This window comes from Myotis daubentonii, chromosome 1, assembly GCF_963259705.1.
Source record: "Myotis daubentonii chromosome 1, mMyoDau2.1, whole genome shotgun sequence".
In the NCBI taxonomy this organism is placed as follows: Eukaryota; Metazoa; Chordata; class Mammalia; order Chiroptera; family Vespertilionidae; genus Myotis; species Myotis daubentonii.
The window spans coordinates 163,032,523-163,053,301 of NC_081840.1; the positions used below are offsets into that span (position 1 = coordinate 163,032,523).

Sequence of the window (20,779 nt, forward strand, 5' to 3'; positions counted from 1 at the left end):
AATAAACAAAAAAAATGAAACAAAAGAGGAAGCAATAAATAAGATGGCAAAATTGAATCTATACGCATCAAGTATTATAATCAATGTGTAATTAAATTACACATTAAAAGACTAAGATTTTAAGACTGAATATTAAAAATCCAGCTGTATACCCCTAATAAATATAAAGATAGAGTAAATACATAAAGATAGTTCAAAATAAAAGAATGTAAAGATATACACCATATAAGTAACAAGCTTATCCAATGGACATAAATAACAACACATCTCAACAAATATGGAGATGTGTTCTTTCCCAGTATACACGGAATATTTCAAAATTAGTCAAATACAACTCATTAAATTTCAAACTGCCTGAATAATATAGACCATATTCTCTGACCATGCAACAAAATTTAGAAATCAATTGCAAAAAGAAAAATTAAAGCTCATACTTCTGTTTATTTATATTATTTCTAAAGGAAGAATCAAAATAAAATTAGAAACTATGTGGAACTAAATAATAATGATAAAAAGTTGTAAAAATTTGTTAGATATAGATGAAGTACTTTGCCATTATAGCCTTAAATATTTATTTTTAAAAGAAAAAACAATAAGGTACATTTCCAAGAGCTAAACTTTTTAAAAATTCAAAGAAAGTAAAAGGAAATAAATACTAAATATAATACAAAATAAATAAAATTTTATGATAAAAAATACTTTTATAAATTCAAAAAGTTGTCTTTTGAAAGGGAAAATGAAATTTACAAACTTCTGGGAAGATTAATTGCTATTTAATAAAAGAGACACAAATGAATGATTTTTAGAAATAAAAAGAGCACACAATGTCATATAAAGCAGTTACAAAAAATGAAAAAATGTTATAAATAATTTTATGTAAATGATTAGAAAACAATTGAAATCAGCAAATTCTTAAAAAAAACAAAAAACAAAAATGACTCAAATAGAAAACCTGAATGGTTCTAAACTGTTATATATATTCAACTGAAACATTCAAAGAACAGCTCATTCACATGGGAAAAATAATCTGGCATCTAACCACACATTGCACACAGAATTAATTCCATATGGATGTCATAATTTAATGAGAAAAGTCAAAAGTTTCAAATTTTAGAAGATGTATGTATGACCTAAAAGAGGCAAAGATTTCCTAGACAGGATATAAAGAAGTAAATTAAAGAAAAATATTGACATATATAACTATATTAAGAACTTCTGTTTATAAAAATATTAACTATAGCCATATTTCCTAGTCTAGTGTATAATTCAGGATTAAATATTATATGTAGTTTTTGTGCAACCTTAAATTAATTTAATCTGGAACAATAACTCATCCTTTCTTTTAGTTTCTAGACTTTAATATATTTGAAAAATACAAAAAATAATATTATTTTGTGAAATCTAATTTAGGTTTGTTTGATACCCCTCATGCTTTGCCTAAGGTTGTGTATTTTTGGCAATAATATACAGAAATTTTTATCATTAAAAAAGTGAAAAGCCCAATGCACCCAAAACACTTATAAACCTGCACTTAAAAACTCAATTTGGCCTGACCTGTGTGGCTCAGTGGTTGAACAGGAGGTCATGTTCAATTCCAGGTCAGGGCACGAGCCGGGTTGTGAGCTCGATTCCTACTGTGGGTCAGCCAATCAATGATTCTCTCTCGTCATTGATGTTTCTATCTCTCACACTCCCTTCCTCTCTGAAATCAATAAAAATATTTTTTTAAAAAAAAATTTGTACTCGTCTGTTATTTTTTTAATGTTTGGAGTGCTGAAATGTTTTAGAAAAAAGTCACCAGCATTACATTTTAAAACAGAAAATAATAGGGAGAAGAAAAGGAACTGTCAAAAATAATTATAAAGAATGTAATGAGAGTCATAAGCGAACAATAATAAAAATGTAATAGAATTAGAGATTGAAGAAAATGTTTTTCAAAAAGAAAGGCTCTGAGATGAATTCACTGATAAAGCAGCTTTTCAGCTGACCTTGAAGGAGAGCTGGGATTTCCACTGAAAACAACAGGGGTATGAATGTAGAAATGATTGACTGTGTTTGTTCAGTGGGAGGGGATGCAATTATCCTCGTGTGTAGCATACGCCTACACTAAGGACAGAAACACCTTTGCTGGGGCCGTACCTTGCAGGAGCTGAAAGACCATGCAAAAAGGATGGACTTCATTTGAAAAGCCATGAGGCCTCATTCACCAGGGAACCAGAGCTCTTCCAGCAGGTTACAGCTCAGATGGAAGGAAAGAAAAGCAAATGGCTTCTGCACAGTTTGTTTCTGTTGTGTGGTTGTTGTTGTTCTTGTTTTGTTTTTCTCGTAACTGCTGTTACATAGCTATTCTTCATTTTAGACTTCTTTTATGCTTAATGAAGCTAAAAATTTTAAATCTTTGGTTTTGTAATATGAAAACAAAATTAAAATGTTAAGGTTATTTATGAAAGAATTAGAAACTTACCCACTACCATTACATCTATAATTTGACAATAAATAAACTACAATAAGTATGAAATATTTAAATATATAATAAATATGAAATATAAATGTAAATAAAATAATTCTTATAAAATAAAGAGAAATGACTTAATTGTTGAGAGCAAAACAGAGTACCTGCAAAGGTCCAAAGAAAAAAGATCTAACAATGAAGACTAAGAGCAAGGGAGGAAGGGACTCATCAGATGTGCCCGGCTCACAGACACTGGTAAACTTTTTTTAAGGGGATGATTTCTAAACAACAAAATTCACAATGGTAACACTCCAGAAATGTTCATTGGTTTTCATATAAGTTCGAGATCAGATCATTTATATTACATACTAGAGGCCCGGTGCATGAATTCGTGCATGGGGGGTGGGGAGGGAGGGAGGCTGCAGAAGGTTGGTCAGCAGGCCCTGATCTAGTTGTGTAGATGTGCTGAGGTAGCGGCAAGCAAAGACCACAGACAGAGCACCCCAAAGTGGCCTGAACACCAGCTCTCCTTTGCTGCCCAGGCTTGGACTGCCTCACTCTCCCCGGGGCAGAGCTGCTGACAGACAGACAGGTCTTCTCTCCTACCTTGGCCACACATTTTCTCAGGGCTCCACTCCCAAGCATGATAGGTAGCTGACTTAGGCCAATGGTGGTACACAGCCACAGGAGTGCTAGCCAATCAGTGGTTAGGAGCCCAGGAAGGCAGGGGGCTGAGCTAGAAGTGGCTGACGGGGGCAGAAGGGCAAGCTGCGTGGTGGGGTGGCAGAGGTAAGGTGGCAGTGGTGCTTGCTTTACGTCTTTGCAGTTAGGCTGCTGCCTTGCCCCTTCTGCCCACGCCGAGCTGCTACTCTGTCTTGATCAGCATCAGGGTTGTTCTCCTCCTACAGGCTTCCCAGACTCAGATTCTCCAGTGCCTGGAGCCTTAGCTGGGTGGAGGGACGGTCCGGGGGGAGGGACCGTGGGAGGTTGGCCGGCCGCTGGCCATGGGAGGTTGGCTGTGGGAGCACACTGACCACCTGGCCGGCCAGGGGGAGGGACTGTGGTAGGTAGGTCCTGCATTGAGCGTCTGCCCCCTGGTGGTCAGTGTGCATCATAGTGACCAGTCATTCAGTTGTAATGGTTGCTTAGGCTTTTATGTATACAGATAAACAATGCTGTATGAAACCTACACATGTGGACAAACTAGAAGCAGACAATGAGCTAAAGACACAAAAAAATAAAGTAGAAGACAGAAAAAATAGATGAACAATGGTCAAAATAATTATACTACACAGGAAGGTGGGAAACACATATAGGTTTGTATTAATCCTAATTTGGGAATTAAAGAGACAGGAAATTTAGCTTTCTTAATTCCTAAAAAGGAAATAAGATCCTCAAAACAAAAATAATGATATTAAACATATAAATTGTTTTCTTTCTTATATAAATGCTAGAGGCCCAGCATGTGATTGTAATCGTGCTAGGAGGCGCCCCGCCTCCCGCCGTGCGAGGAGGCGCCCCGCAGGCTGCTGTGGAAGTCAGGCCGGACCACCACTGTAGGCAGCTGGGACCCGTGCCTGACTGGCACCACAGGCGGCCGGGACCATGCCTGATTTCAACCCCATACCCCCCCTGCTCCCCTGCCTGTGTCTACTCTGGGCCCCGGAGCTGCTGCACCAGCTGGGGCAGGCTCCCCGTCTCTGTCTCCATCTCTGCTCTGGGCATCACCTGCACGCGCAACCACCTCCTATTTGGTCGTCCTGTTTTGGCGTCCTGGCCAAATTTGCATATTAACTCTTTATGTATTAAGGTATTAGAACATTTAGTTATTTCCATGACTATTCTCATTATCATGTTTCTAAGTAATAAGTTCCCTTTCTTTTTTATATAATTTCTCTATGGGATAGAGAAGTAGCAAAAGGACGGTAAAAACTGAATTCCATTATCTTTCATTTTATTTCACCCATTTTTTAAAAACTAGACTTTACGTATTCAACACAACTATAGCAATTAGCACTGATTTTGTCAAGGTTCCCAACCCATATGTAAAAGTTATTTCATGCATAGTTTGTAAATTGCTTAAAGTTCTACATTCTGATTGCATGCTCATAGTTAAGACAACTTTATCATTTTTGAATGTGTTTTCTTATGCACATTGTTGTGTTTTTCAATTGGTAGGTGCATCTAAGTTACTCTAAGAAATAGAGTCTAAAATTTGAATGTGGGAAGATGAGAGCTAATGATGTCTTCAAAATAATCCTAGTTTTTCATAAAGCATGAGGGTATTTTAATTTAAATATCAATAGGAAAATAATTTGAAGATACAGTGGGGCCTTGACTTACGAGTTTCATTCGTTCCGTGATGGAGCTCGTAACTCAAATTACTCTTATGTCAAATCAATTTTCACCATTACAATGAATTGAAATGCCATTAATCCATTCCGGACACCCAAAAAACACCATAATTGTTCTGTTAAATGTTTTTAAATAAGAAAAATGTATTTAAAAATAATGATTATTGTATAAAAACACAATGCTTAACAATAGACCGTAGTGCCATAAACTTGTTTTGTTAAGTTTAATGTACAGCATTTACCTTGGAGATCAAATGGCTTAAAGATGCTGATGGAGTTGGAGAAGAAAGGCTGAACTGAATAACTGAATAACTGAATCTTATTTGCTGATTTTTGCCCTTTTCGCCATGCTTCCATCACTTCCATCTATAGGAGTTTTCGATAAAAACCTGTCCAATGAGATCTGTTTCATCCTCCCTTTCAGAATATTTCTGAAATGAGTTAGGCAAGTGTCATTAAATAGCTCCATCGCACACCCAGTTGCAATTTTTTCTGGCTGTTTCTTTTGAATAAAGTCTGAAAGTTTCCCCCACATTCCCAACATTTCCTTTACCTCACTTATAAAGATAACCTCCTCCTCCTCCTTCATGTCACCTATTTCCTGCAAAATCTCCATGTGCTGCTGCGTCTGTAGCTCCTTTAGCTCCTGCGTTGTCAGTTCCTCGGAGTGCTCCTCGATGAGCTCGTTGATGTCACCTTCCTTTATATCCACGCTCGCTACCTCACCATGTCTGACAACGGAGTGAATGCCGGTCCTCTTTTTAAAATTTTCGAACCAGCCCCGACTGGCTTAAACGGCTCGCCTGATGCCTCGTCCATTGAAGTGCCTGGGGTCTGCTGCAGCAAATCAGCGTAAATAGCTCGTGCCTTCTCGCAGGTTATAGCCTTCATCACGGTACCTCCTGCGAGCTGCTTCTCCGTAACCACACCACTAGCAGCTTCTCCATATTTTCATGGATTGATGTCCGCTGTTTAGAAATTATTTTAACACCCTTGGCTGGAGTTGCAGCCTGTATCGACTCCTTCTGCTCCAGTGTGGTGCAGGTCGTAGAAGTGCTACACTCGTACCGCTTCGCCAAGTCGATCACACGCACACCTCGGTCATGTTTTTCGGTAATTTCTTTCTTTAATTCAATGCACATCATCTGCTGCTTCTCAGCACTGTCCTTCGCACTTTCTTCAGATCCATGGTTGAAAAAACGAAGTTTTGCAAAATAACTGTAAGCACAAATGCGAGCACAACACTGATGCTTCAACTAAGAGCTAACCGCTTTAATTGAACAAGTGAGACACGTGATGCTGGGCTGATGTTGTGGCGTTCACTGTGACGTTCGCTGCGCCAACTAGCGGTGGGGTATCTGAAGCTGGCTTGTAACCCGAATTTTAGCTCGCACCTCAAAGCAAAAAATCGGCCGAGATGGCTAGTATCTCGAAAAACTCATTAGTTGGGACACTCGTAAGTCAAGGACCCACTGTATACAAGAACTCCACTAACATAACCACCTAAAGATATTCATCATAAAATAAAGCACTACAACAACAGGTTCTTTGGTCAATATTTTTATGTAATAGTGACAGCATAACTTAAGTGGCCATAACTCATTGGCCACTTAAGGAAATAGAAATGATAGGTGTGGAGAATCATTTAAAGTTTTGCCACCAATTTATAGTGCTCCTCTCTCTTGGGGATGGAGGAGTAGGGGGGAATTAGCATATAATTACTTGTATTTTATGTGCATTGTATTGAAACATTTTCAGAGTTTCCAGTTGTAACATTTTTCCTTTTCAACAACAACAACAAAACACACACAAAAAAACTTAATGCACTTGAGGAAAACAAACAAAAAACAGAGGTAAGAAAAAACTTGAGGACTGCCAGTTTCAAAATTTTACTGTGTAGTCAACATTTCCCCTTTCTATTCCTGAAAATCATTCCAAAGATCAAGAATGAGAAACAATTATGCAAATGTCCTATTTACTGAAAATAGAAAACAGTGAAATTCTAGACCTCCAGATTAATGGAGTGGCTCCAAAACCAGTGATGATGAGCTAAAGCATGTGCAGTAGGAAACAGGGGAAAGAAACCTTGAAGACTTAATCTAGAAACTGCAGGTTTCAAGAAGAGCTAACAAACCTACCTCCCTCTAAGGGTAGCGGCCACACATTTTTATATTGTAGACATAATGCAACAGTTTCAGGTGGAAGCATCTGTGAAAGCAGTTTGGTTCCAAAAAGCAGAGAAAGTAGGGTTAAATGAGGAACTACACAGAAAAGACATATTTGCAGAAAGCAATCTATATATGTGGAAAAAGAGAAGTAAAGGCTTTCATTGTGGGGGAGAAAAACGGAAGGAACAGAACAAACAACAAAAGCCCACATTGCCTACCTACATTGGCTGGACAAAAAAAAACACAAACTCACTTTGTTCAGTGGCACAAAAGCAAAGCAAAACTGAGCAACCACAGGATCTATATAAAGATTCTACAAGAGAAAGAGAAAAAAATAAAAACAATGGCACATCAGAAACACACAACTAAGAGCATGCTGCCATAAGAGAAATGGAAAATTGTGACCAAGCATTTCCCCGTGAATTTTTAAAATGTAATAAATAGCAACCACCTCTTTGAAGCAAATATATATTGCAGAATGCAAGATGTTAAGGAGCAGTTAGCAAGACAAGAATAAGAGATGAATTGTAAACTTTCAATGCTCAACCAAACAGTATAATGGAAAATAGTAAAAGCACCATAAAAGTGAGAGATAAATTGCACAGTATACAGGGGAAAAGAAAGCACTGAAAACATAAGAAGACAGCAAAAACTGATGTGATACTCCAAACTAAGTAATGAATATTAATAAAGAATCAAAATGAATTGTTTGAATGTGTCATAAATAAAATAAATTCAGCCTACACATAAAAAGGACTCATCATAATAAGATTGTTCACATGTTTAAAGATATAAATCAAGACATTGTTCCTGAACTAAAAGAAGACTTGAATCTACATCTTGGGGAGGGAGTGGGACTGATACAAAAATAGCCAGGTCTCTGGGCAAACCAGTCCAGAACAGTCAGTGCTACGATAACATTTCAGTGAATTCATTAGATTTGAAACACAAATGAAGAATCCTTTAGTTAACCAGGCAAATAAGATCTCCCCAAGTCCTACAATGCTAGAAGAAAGAAGAGTAACATGGTCCTCAGTCAAACTGTACGTCAAGTACAAGATAAAAGACAAAGACTTTTGAACATGCAAGACTTCAGAAACATTGTTGTCAAGGGCCCTCCCTCAGGAATCTAGGACCTCAGGAATCTAGGAGAGAGGACTTATCCAACCAAGAGATGATTAAAAATTCAGTAACAAACCTGCCAACAGTATAAGGTCCTTTTGGGAGCAAATCCTCCCCCAGTGGACAGTGGAGGCTTATGAACCATTGTAGCTCTTGACAGCTTGACTACAACCACTGATCCAGAACCTCCCAGCTGAGCCGCTCCCAGATTCCTCACCCATAGAATCGGTGATAGAACCATTGTTTATTGCCTTAAGTTGCTATATTTTAACCCTACCAGGCCGCTGTACCGATTTTTCGGTAATTTCCACACAAAGGTGGAATATTGGCGCTAGATGAAAGGTTGATGAAAGGTAGACCTATATTCTACAATGTCCCCAATTTCCATCTTATTCTAACCACTTGTTTGCATGTAGCTAACATTTTTCTATATCATGTTGGTTTTTTTCTTTTTAATGCTCAGGAGCCCAGGTATAGGGGACAGTTAGGTTCAGGGTCTCAGGTCTGGTAGGATTAAGGTAGCTTTTTAGGCAACAATAGATTACTTAAACAAGGCTTTAAAAACATTGAATTTGGCCAAAGCCGGTTTGGCTCAGTGGATAGAGCATCGGCCTGCAGACTGAAGGGTCCCGGGTTCGATTCCGGTCGAGGGCATGTACCTGGGTTGCGGGCACATCCCCAGTGGGAGATGTGCAGGAGGCAGCTGATCGATGTTTCTCGCTCGTCGATGTTTCTAACTCTCTATCTCTCTCCCTTCCTCACTGTAAAAAATCAATAAAATATATTTTAAAAAAAAACACATTGAATTTGGAGATGTTGGAAGGCTGGAAAATAGAAAGAGGATTTTTTTAAGGGGAGTTGTTAATGTGCTATGAGTCCCCCATCCACCATAGGGAAACCTGAGGGATATCACCATCCTCACCCACAGTGATAAGGGCTGCCAGCAGACCACTGGGGGTTGATATGTGCTCTCTGGGTGTATAGAACACTGAGACTCATGTTAGGCCCATGTTAGGAAATGATTACAGGCAAGAGGCTGTGACTGCATTGTTGCTCTGAGGCAGGATGGTGGTGGCTATGCTGGGAATGGCTTGCCTGTGCAGTTTGTCAGGGCAAAAGACAAAGGAATGGTTTTACAGACAGACCTGGACCAGGTGAGAGAGAGAAAGGACCAGCCAGGAGATATCTCAGAGAGACTTTGATCAAAAGAGACACATGAGGGAGCCATGGAAACCCACAGTTAGAATCTATAGAAGGTGTACCGCCACACTAGATGCTTAGAAGAGAGGAAACACTCAGTATGTAACTGCAGGCGGGACATCCTCAGTGAATGAGGGGATCACCCAACAACCCAGAAACATACTCCAAGAAGAAGAGCCAACACTTCCTATATTATATAGCCACTGGGAAATGAGAACCCCACCTCTTTCCCGCAGCTGGAACACTAGGAGTTAAAGGGAAAGTGCAGGTTGAGAAAAGCAGCGAAGGGGCTGACCATGGCAGCCCTTCCACACCAAGCCTGAAGCAGAAGAGACGGGGGAGGGCAAAGCTTTCACATTATAAACCTCAGAGCTTTGACTGTTACATGGAACTGTAATTAATTAATGAAGGAGCCCTTGCATTTTGCTCTTTAACACAATGGATATATGATTAAAACAAAATTTGTTTTTAAAGTTAATAAAAATAAAAGTATTTAATGCCAGTAATAGATATCATCCAATCATCAAGACAACAAAAGCTCTGTAGTTCTAAACCAGACCTTCAAACATTGGACTGCTACTGCGTGGTAACATTACAGCAAGTTAAGTAGGAAACTAGCTTCTAGCAGCTTAGCATACCATTTTTGTTCAGCCGAGTATAATCTTATATAAGCTTCCCTAAGAAATATATTTACGAACCATTTTAGAACAACCCATAAGCCCTTATTGGAATATTGCTAAAAATTAACAACCTCTATGCATTTTGAGGAAAGTGCAATATACTCTTAAATAAATTCACTTTCATTTTTTTCTTTTTTATCCTAACATCCAGATATTCATTCTTTAAAAAACTTTAGATTTTTTTTAAAAAGTATAATAAATAGACAAAAATAAAAACAAATAGATTAGGAAGATTTGGTAGCACTACCTTCGAATATGATGCTCTCGATTACAGAGACGTAGTCTTCGGGCCCCTGCTCAGTTGAGATCTCCCATCTGCCTCCAGGGACATTTAACAACTTGTAGAGCTCATCTGAACTCGCCACCCCACACAGCAGGGTAACCACACTGTCGGGTGAGTGAAGTACCTTTTCCAGGAACTGACATTTCTTTGGAGTTAAGTCTTTAAGCAGGCTCTCTGATAGTATCAAAAGTTTGCATTTGTAAGAGTTTAAACTCAGCAATTCCAAATCCCGAAGAGAGTAATTCTCCAAGCTGTACAACAGGATTGCTTCTCTTTTCACAATATGTAAAAATACTTTCCTCAAGTACAAAGCCCATTCCTCAGCGTCCTCTTCATATAACATCAGGATGTCTTTTGTATTTTCTGGGAAAAGAGACAATAATATATTACTTTTCTTATATTTAAAATGCTAACAGATGGTTATATTGTTATTTCTCAAACACTTTAATGTACTCCTTAGGGAATGTATTAATTTGCTTATATGAGAGACTAATAATATAATTCATATTATCCCCATCATAATCATATGGGATTAAACTAATCCTTCAGATGCAACAAAGTTCACGCTTTGTATAAGTCTGCACTGTATTCACTGTACAAATGTGAATCTAGAAGATGCTCAAAGGAAGTGAGAGGCCTGGCAGTAGAACAGGAAGAATATTCTATAGAATTAGGGTATGGCTCTGCCAGTAACCACAAATTTGCCTAGATTATGATATTTAACCCCTTTGATCCATTGTTTCTTTTACCTGATGAATCAGATTATGCTGCGAATAAGAGAATTTACATTAGAGAACCTTAAAATTTTTCTTCCGGGTCAAGATGGGTACATAAAGACAGGTTATAGAATTTCCATGCCCAGAAAACCAACAAAATAAAAATAAGAAGAAATTCAATAGTAAAAAGAACCAATAAAGGGTACTATTGCCTGTCAAAAACTATAAAGTTGATTCTGATAAAATAAATAGAAGGTTCTGGTGGGGAAGTACTAATCCTAAACTTATCTCCCACCCTAGAACTAGTACCAATGAAAACCACCAGTTTTTCTCATGATATAAAAACTATCTCTGATGACAGATGCTTTCTCTTTCAACTCATTGACTCCTACAGGATGCCTAGCACTATTTCTTGAACAAATATTTGACAACAATTTAAAATATATTTACATATACAGAATGAGAAAAAAAACATCTGGCAGAAAACATATGAGAAGCGTATACTAGTTGTGTATGAATCATTAGTATAGTTGTTATTCTCTATGTAGTGTCTCACCCAGCCTGAATGCTAAATAAATTGTCAAACAAACACAGACAGAGTGTCGTAATTCAGCATTTTTATGTTTGAGGAAGAGTAGAGGAGATATTATAACTAGCCAGAGTAACTGCTGTATAGTTATGGAATAATTGCAGTAAAACTTAAACCAATAATATTTTTAATTACCAAGAACTTAAAATAAACTAGGACTTTTCCTATTTTACATATGTTATTCACTTAATTCTCAAAATTACCCTATTAAAGAAGTAATGTGATTCTGGTTTTACAGATGGGAAAATGAAACTGGTATTGGAATTAGGATTCTAATGCAGGCAGTTTGACTCCAGTCTGGACTTTTAACCTCGAAGAGCAAAGATCACAGTAACATTATTTAAAAGATTCAAATAGATTTATTATAGTGAGATGAACTAGATTAGCTAATATTAAGCAGTCTATAAATTAATCCTAAATATGCCATGTATGTGAAAGCTTACTGGGAATCTGATTTCCTCTCAAGGGAAAAGATAAAATAGACTATATGACATACTCTAAGAGCAGTTATCTATGAAGAATTTATAGAACTTCTTTCTTGACTCTCAAATTTAAATCAATAAAATTATAGAGTGAACTATGAAGGTATATTAAAGTATAGCATGAATACTGCCACATTATGTGGTTGGGTATCACACTACCATAGAAAGACAATCATAAGAAATCAATTCCAGAGACAATCATAACCTACCTTTCAAAACTGCCCAAGAAAATTACTCTTTCTCAATACTTTATGGCTATTTTTTCTTATGTTGAAAGTGTATTTACATTTGTATTGACTTACACTGAATCAATAATCGCTGTTTGACAGTTTTTAAAAACCTGAGGATTAGCATTGAAAGCCAACCCTCCCTTTTCTATAGATTAAATTATTTGGGTCTTATAATCTTTAATTTTATCAGTTATTACTTACTAAGATTTTCCATGTAACAAGGTATTTTGCTAAGCATTTAACATGCATTACTTCATTTAATAGTCACAAAATTGCATGAAGTTAGCTTTATTATTCTTATTTTACTGATAATGACACTGAGCCTCAGTGAGAATAGGTCAGGGCCATGAAGATAGTAATTGATATTTCTGCTGCTTTCTAATCTTTTTTATAAAACTGCACTGAGTCAAACTGCAAAAGTCAATAAAAGGCCTTTTCATATCCATGGTATTCTTTTCCCTTATCCTAGAAAATACAAGCTTGTCTTTGAGTAACATCTGAACTATAGATCCAACAAGAGTTCTCTGTGAAGTCTCAAAAGGAGCCTACTGGCCTTCACCTTGCAATGCACTTCCATTTATACACTTAAACTAAATAAAATGGTAATCATCATTCCGCCCATGTAAGGAGCTCTATCGCCATTAAGGTTGGCCAATTTTAATAGGCTATGAAATGAAACAATAAATGATGAACCTAAAATATAGAAATGCAGAATTTTCATTCCTGAAAGCTTCAATTTGTGATTAAGGTCTAAAAATAAATTATTTAAAATGCAAATCTCCAATCTAGCAACATAAAGTAAATGAGAACATTACACAATGATAGGAACAAAATGGAGCCATATTAATTTTTATAAATGTACTATAAAGTGTTCTTTCAGATTTCATAATGATGCCTTATTTATCTTGCAAAATATTATAACAAATCCTTAAACTGGAAAGTAATTGTATCAATAACTTATATCAATAATTGCTTTGGCACCAATAATAGATTATACTACATTTTGCCAAAAGAATGAGACTGATCATAAATCAAAATTCTTCTTAATACATATTTATAGCTTCAAATGGTAGATTTTTTTCTTTTTTAATAAGATCCCATATCCTCCTCATGTTTGTGCATAATGAAGAAAGATTACATGTATACCTATTCAATATTATATTTTTTCTAACTGGTAACCTAAGTACAAGAAAAACAAACAGAAAGTTACACAGAAATGATTTGTAGCCATAATGGACTCAGTAGTGATTGACATGAACATTAATCTTGATATAATCACACACAAATATATCAGTACTCATATTATATAGTAAATATAACTGAAATGATCTTATGCTCTAACCTTGTACTCCAGTACAACAGGGGGACAAAACTAGGGATTTTCCATAGGATGAAGGTAGTAAAACAGTATAACTCGTATTTCTCCTCCAGGAAAGTTGGTTAATTTCACTTATTCATAGTGGCAAAAAGTACCAGGTGTTTTTTGTATGTATCTGTGTAGTAGATGCTGCTGATGTCCATCCCATATCTCCCTGGCCACCAGCTACATCTTGATGGTCAGTTGTTAAGCACACTGACCTCTGCTTTGCTGCCTGGGGGCTTTCTTTGGAGCTGCAGGAGCTGCCTCAGCCCATGTAACTGCCAGCAGATCAGAAGTGCTGGGGATTTAGTGCATAGAGGGCTGGGGGGGTGGGGGGTGTCAACCCTAGTTAATGAAGGATGGAAATCAATGTGCACAGAACTCAGCTTCTGCCATCTTCAGTGGGGCAATTCTGAGGTTTGTTCTACAGAGTAATGAGAGGGTTTCCAGGGCTATTGAATTGCAACTGCTCATAATATTATTCTGCTAATTAATATATACCTTATTGCTTTTCTCCCCTTCTTGTCTCACATTTCCCATTTTTCTCACTAGTACTGAGCTCACCTCTAAGTAAAATACCTGCATTTCTGTCCATTTCTCAGTCTTCTTCAAGGGAAATTAACATATATGTTAATTAACCTAGTTCTTCCTTTTAAATACAGGAAAGTACCAACACATTTTAAGATTATGCTTTTCAGCTACAGTGAAAAACATCCAGTAAATTTATTTTTATACAGTAATAAAACTTCCCCCTTTCTTCTTCTGTTTAAGATGCAAACAGATGTTTTCATGCTTTACAGAACAACCTTGGAGGATGTTTTTTTCTCTTAAAAAAAGCATAGTGTTAACTTTTGCACGTTTATTTTGCTAAGACCTTTTACTCCTCACATATAAACTACAAACGTTCAACTCCCACCACTATCAGTATTTATCACTAGTACATATTGTTAATATTTTACTTAAAATTATAAACATAAGATTCTAGATCTGTAAGGAGGTTTTAAAATGTTTCGAACTTATTTAGTCCAAGTTTGTGCAATTCTATTTTTGCAATGTCCATCTCCTTTCCCAGCTCTGACTGCCATTACTCTACAGATTATTGAATCTGAGATAAAGGTGACCATAAGACAGCCCTTTATTGTAAGAATACTGTGATCAAATAAGCTATAATACATTACAAGTTTTAGGATGAATTCTGATTTCAGAGAATTTGATTAGGCCAAAACAAACAAACAAAAACGTTGTCAGAATCGATTAAATATGGTAGTAATATCATCTCACACAGTCTCTTAAAGGGCTTCACATTTCTCCACTTCACACTCAAGAACGATTTCCTTAGGACCTGAATATTTTCTGTGATCTGTCCAGATTGAATCTTCCCCTAGAGAGCATGCATATGCACTCAGAGTTACAACTTCAGTAGCAGACAAAACCGCTCCAAGATTCTTAAACTAATGTAAAACAACGGTTTTAACAAATTGGAACCATAAGAATTCAGAGAAAAGACTGGGGCAGAGATAAGGCTGAGAACTTTTTTAAAATATATTTTTATTGATTTCAGAGAGGAAGGGAAAGGGAGAGGGAGAGAGAGATAGAAACATCAATGATGAGAGAGAATCATTGATCAATTGCCTCCTGCATGTCCCACACTGAGGACATAGCCTACGCAATGCGCCCTTGACTGGGGATTAAACACTGAGCCACAACGGCTAGGCGAGGCTGAGAACTTCTAACTCCCAAATGTCCTTGGCTCTTTCTTTACTGGGGAAACCTACATTCCATTTAAAAACAAACAAACTAAAACAAAATAAAAAGTTTTCAAAATTTTCACTTGCAGCAATTGCCTTAGAAGTGATGTCAACTTTTTTCATTATGTATGCCAGGAGTGGGGAAATTCCAGACCTTGGGAGGGCCATATAAGGCCCACAAAATCATTTGATCTGGCCTTGCCAAGACATGAGGGGTGAGTTAGTTAAATGTTTGACCAAATAAAGCAGGTTAATTTTTAAGTTGATAATTTTGTATGGCCTAAGAATCCTATCTAATAATAGACAAACATAGTAATTAACCATAACTTCGCTTCGCTTCCCATTGGCTAATCAGGGCGATATGCAAATTAACTGCCAAGAAAATTGGCGGTTAACCACCAACAAAGATGGTGGCTAATTTGCATACTCGCAATGATGGGAGGCAAAAGGGGAAGGATGGAAGACAGTAATCAGAAACCCAGGCACAGACAAGAGCCAGGGAGCAGGGCAAAGGTCGGCCCTGGAGGCCACCTTTACCCTGCCACCAGCGGGTGATCAGAGAAGCCTGGGGGGTGGGGCAGGGAAGCAGACACAGACAGCGTCCATGACTGCAGAAGCCAGATGCAGGGGCAAGGAAGAGGCCGCCACCAGCGTCCCCCGCCATGGCTTCCCTGCCCCGCACCCGGCTTCTGCCATTGGTGACCGCAGAACCTGGGTGCAGGGGCAGCTGCTGCCAGCATCCCCAGCCGCAGCTTCCCTGCCCAGCACCCGGCTTCTGCGATTGGTGATGCCTATTTTTGCATGACACATAACTGACTGCCCTCCCTGGAAGCACAGAAGAAGAAGAAGCCACCCACCTTTGGTCCAGGCGCCAGCGGCTGTGGCTGGCTGCAGCCCAGGAGACGGACAAGCTACCCGCCCGAGGTCCCAGGCTGCAGCCACCCGGAGAAGCTGCCAGCCCCGTGGTCCAGGACGCTAGCACCTGTGGCCAGGGAAATAGTTCCCTCTTCTCCTACTGCAGTCATTACTTCAATATTCCCCTTCTGAATTTCTCTCCTGTGCTGCAACCCAACTCCACTTTTCATCGGAAGGACACGGAACAGAGAGAGCAGTGTTAAAAGCTTACATTTTTAAGCCAGTAAGGTTGGTACTTAAACATATAAATGGAAAACTAGAGTCCTTACGGTAACAAAGGCTACAAAGGCCAGGGACAGCGCATGACCTATTATATCCAGCAATCCATATGGGGACTGAAAACTTTGCAATGAGGATAATTACTGAAGATATGAATCAACTAAAATAGTTGACAGGGACAATTCTTCCATCTTTGAAAATATCTACATCAAATCTGCTTACATAGATTTTCATCTGCATAATATAACACATTCTGACAAGACCACCACCACCACCAATGTGGTCAGTGTTGTGCCATAAAATGTTTAATAACTGAGGGACCCCCCCCACCGAGTGCACAAATTTTTTGCACCGGGCTACTAGTGATGTTATAAATATCCAAGTGGCCCTTGGCAGTAAAAAAGGCTCCCACCCCTGATTATGCCAACACCCCTCAATAATTGCCTCTAAGATCAATACCTAGAGTTAGACCCCGTAAGTGAAAGAAGTATTTGAGAAACTATTTCATACACAGAAATTATTATAGGTTTTGCCCATATGTATTAGCAAGAGTCTGAAAAGTACATAAGGTATGGTTTTTAATATTTATTAGACCAAGAAGGACAAAATGGATGATTGAATCTGGTTGAATTTGTCAATATGATTGTATTCACACAAGATTCAGATTTTAATGTTATCTCAATTATCTGGGATGTCCTTAACAGCCTATTAGAATGGATAATTAAAGCTTGGGCTACGTAGTGGTCTGCAGCCAATGTGATTACATAGTCAATAATTTCCTGCCATCAAGGAGAAAAGGGGTCACAGATATACTTCTTCTATAAAGGGCTAGGTAATAAATACTTTAGGTTTTGCAGTGCACATAAAACATCTCTTTTTCTTCCCTCCTTCCACCCTTCCTTCCTCCCCACCTACTTCCTCCTCTCCCTCCTCCTCTTCCTCTTCTTCCCTTTAAAGTGTGAAAATGATTCACAGAGGCTGTACACAAACAGGCCACCGGCTGAGTTTTGCCTATTGGTTGCAGTTGCTGACCTATGCTCCAAAGAGTTCTGGCACTCCCTTCACTAACCTTTAAGAATTCCAATCATGAAAGCTCTGTGATGTCTGCCCCTGTAGCCTGGAGCCAATGATAAGAACTAGATATTTGAATTGAACTTTTGATGTCAATGGGAAATAATGAAGTCTGAATTGATGAAGAATGAATGGCAATACTGAAGCATTAAAGGCAATTCAAGAAACCAACGTGTTTTTCCCTGCAGAGGTCTGTTGTAAAGAATATATCTGAGGGTCTTTAGGAAAGAAATGTATGTATAGCTCACAAAGCTCTAATTTCATGTTTATAAAGAAAACAATTTTAGATTTGAGTGCAAAAACTAACTGGAGTTACCATGATGGGGATTTAGAGCCTCCTATTTTGTTTCAGACTCATAGTCCTTTGACTAAGGCAAGGCCAAGTCCCTTTGAGAAAGGATGCTTCTGTGTGGCTAAACATGTATACAATGCATCCTTTTCCAAGCATTCTCCAGTCCTGCAGCCATGTGTACTGGGGGGAAAAGGAATATCCACATCTTCCAGTTCTTACTAGTTACCATCTCCACTGACAAATTCCTGAAGACCCAATATGCCACCATGGCACACATGTAAGAGTGGGAACTTATGGAAGTAAGGTGTAATGGTATATCACATCAAGCCTTAGATGTATCTCATAGAGATACTCTGTGAGTATTTTTAAGCCATGAATGTGTAGTGGCAATATAAACACATAGGAAATGGCTGAATGTTTACAGAGAATGAGAATATTATGGTAGGAAGGAAAAAATATAAGTCTCTGGAACTGTTCAACCCCATTCCTCCATCATCACCAAAATAGCAAACAAAAACAAATACTGGGATAATTCTAAAGATTAGTGCCACCAACAAAAATTTGAAAGATGTAATAATGGTGGTATTGCTTCACATCTCTGCTTAGCTCATTGGTTTGCTGGTATAAAACAACTGGTGATTTTCATAAATATAACCAGGTGTTGATATCAATGGCTGTTGTACACATGACCTCTTTACTGGGTATGAATGTGTCTGAAATGTACTAGTACCAGTCCCAAGTGAATGGTGGCTGCATTTCAGGCTCACTCATGGTGGTCCCTGAAAAAGAATGGTGGGAGGAAATTTTCCTAGTTGTCAGAACCTTAAGCGGTATCTCTAATTGTCCACTTTGCTTTGAAGAAAAGGCCTGGGCTATGGATCTATATTCGTTAAAAGAAGAAAGAGTGGACAAGGATATGCTTATTTCAGAATTAAAATATATAAACTAGGTTACTAATTAAGAAAACATATCTTTGCAATATGAGCCTACACGTTACTTCTATGTAATGATATCTTTACATTCTTTGTATCTTATATAAATGCAAGTTAGATTTGAATTCATGTTTCCCTGTTTCTTTGTGAGTAATTGGGCTAGTATAACAAGCCTATGGCCACATTGGTGATCAACAAATGTTTGCTGAATATTTTCTAGAATTACAACTGAGGTCCCAATAGGATCAAGGTTTGATCATTTTTTTTATATGGCTGTAAAAAAATTCATCTTGGAAATACCTTTCCCTGTGGCAAAGTACTTTCCACAAACATAAAGTTAATTTCAAAGAAAAACATATAATTCAGCAAAGCTGGGATACAGATCTTGAAGATATGAAACAGATATTATCCTTGAGTAATTACACCACTAGACTAAATTTTCATGACTTACACGGATTTGTCAAATGCATAAAAATGTATACTAAAAAACAAATTTTAGGGAGAAGATCCAAGATGGCAATGTAGGCAAATGCCTGTACTTGCTGCCTCCCACAACTACATCAAAATTACAACTAAAGTACAGAACTACCATCATCTAGGACCACCAGAAAGCCAGCTGAATGGAAGTACTACAACTAGAGAAGTAAAGAAGCAAGCACACTGTGACTAGGAGGAGGTACGGAGAGTGGAATGGGCTGGTCCGGCACCCACATGGGCTGCTTTTTTAATCAGGAGGGAGATTGCCTCTGTGGAGGCTGCCCAGAGGACTAAGGGGTCCCAGGCCCACACCAGATGCCAAGCCAAGGGTCCCAGAGCAGGGAAAAGAAGTCCCTATGGGCAGTATGAATTACAGGCTGTAAAAACCAGGGCGGACTGGGGCTGAGTGACACACAGGCTGCTGGGGACCCAGCTGCTCCTCTTAAAAGGCCTATACCACAAACTTAACTTACAAGGTCCTGCTTCCTCCTGCTCCCTCTGAACTCCAGTGCTGGGAGAGGCTCTGGGGGACCCAGACACATACAGGGAGAAACTGGGCTGTCTGGCATCAGGGCAGGAACTCGGGAGCAGCTTTCTTCAAGACAGAGCTGCTGGCAGTGGTCATTGTTCCTGTGCTAGGACCTCCCCTTCGCAGGGCTGACTGGCAGCCATTGCTGTTTGCTCCACCCTGGTGATCCCCTGAGACCTCGCCCCACCCAATTTATAAACCCACCCAAGCTGTGTGCAGCAGCTTTTGCATATGAATGCCCTGTCCTTTCTCAAGCTAAACACCTGTCAAACAAGCTGCAGCTGGTTCAGGAGCTCCAAACATCAATAAAAGGCCCAAGACCTGGCGCCAGCACCAGCCTGCCTTGCTTCACAGCTGGGCCTTGTCTAGGCACTGCCAAACCCAAACAAAGAGGAGGATCTGCAGATCTCTCTGTAGCTCCTGCTTGTTGACCCCAGGCAGTGGGTGACTTTGCACCTCCCTGGAGACCCAAGAGCCAGTGTACCCAGTGGTCAGTGTGAGACCATACCAGATTACAACTCTTCACATCCATAAGTGACACACTCACGGGGCAGACTCAGGGAGTACCAAAGCCCCACTGAAGCAAGTCCCTTCTCCATAAGGGTGTCTCCTGCACAGCAGCTCTCCCACTATAGTCACAGCTTGTCCCCATATCCAATTGGCCTGGAAGTCAATTCCTCCCAGTGATACCAACAGCAATTAAGGCTCAACTACAACAAGACTGTGCACAAAACCCACAAAGGGGTGCACCAAGAGTGTCCACCTCATGTGATTGGGGAGGCTGAGCCACTGGGCCCTACAGGACACCTACTGCACAACCCCACTCTATCAACTCAAGGAGACTTTGCAGCTACCCAATACCTAGAAACAAATATGGAAGCAGCTGAAATGCAGAGACAAAGAAACGTCACAAATGAAAGAAATGGGAGAAAGCAAACTACTGAATATAGAGTTCAAAAC

General features: G+C 38.8%; 1 protein-coding gene across 2 annotated transcripts in view; it reads right to left on the reverse strand.

Annotated features, from left to right (window-relative positions):
• The window catches only part of BANK1 (B cell scaffold protein with ankyrin repeats 1), a 319,366-nt gene that overhangs the window by 266,858 nt on the left and 31,729 nt on the right, over positions 1–20,779 (reverse strand). For both annotated transcript variants that reach the window (XM_059664464.1, XM_059664456.1), the window contains exon 2: positions 10,224–10,622. In XM_059664464.1, coding sequence (XP_059520447.1) covers positions 10,224–10,622 — 399 coding nt within the window. The remainder of the gene's footprint in view (positions 1–10,223; positions 10,623–20,779) is intronic.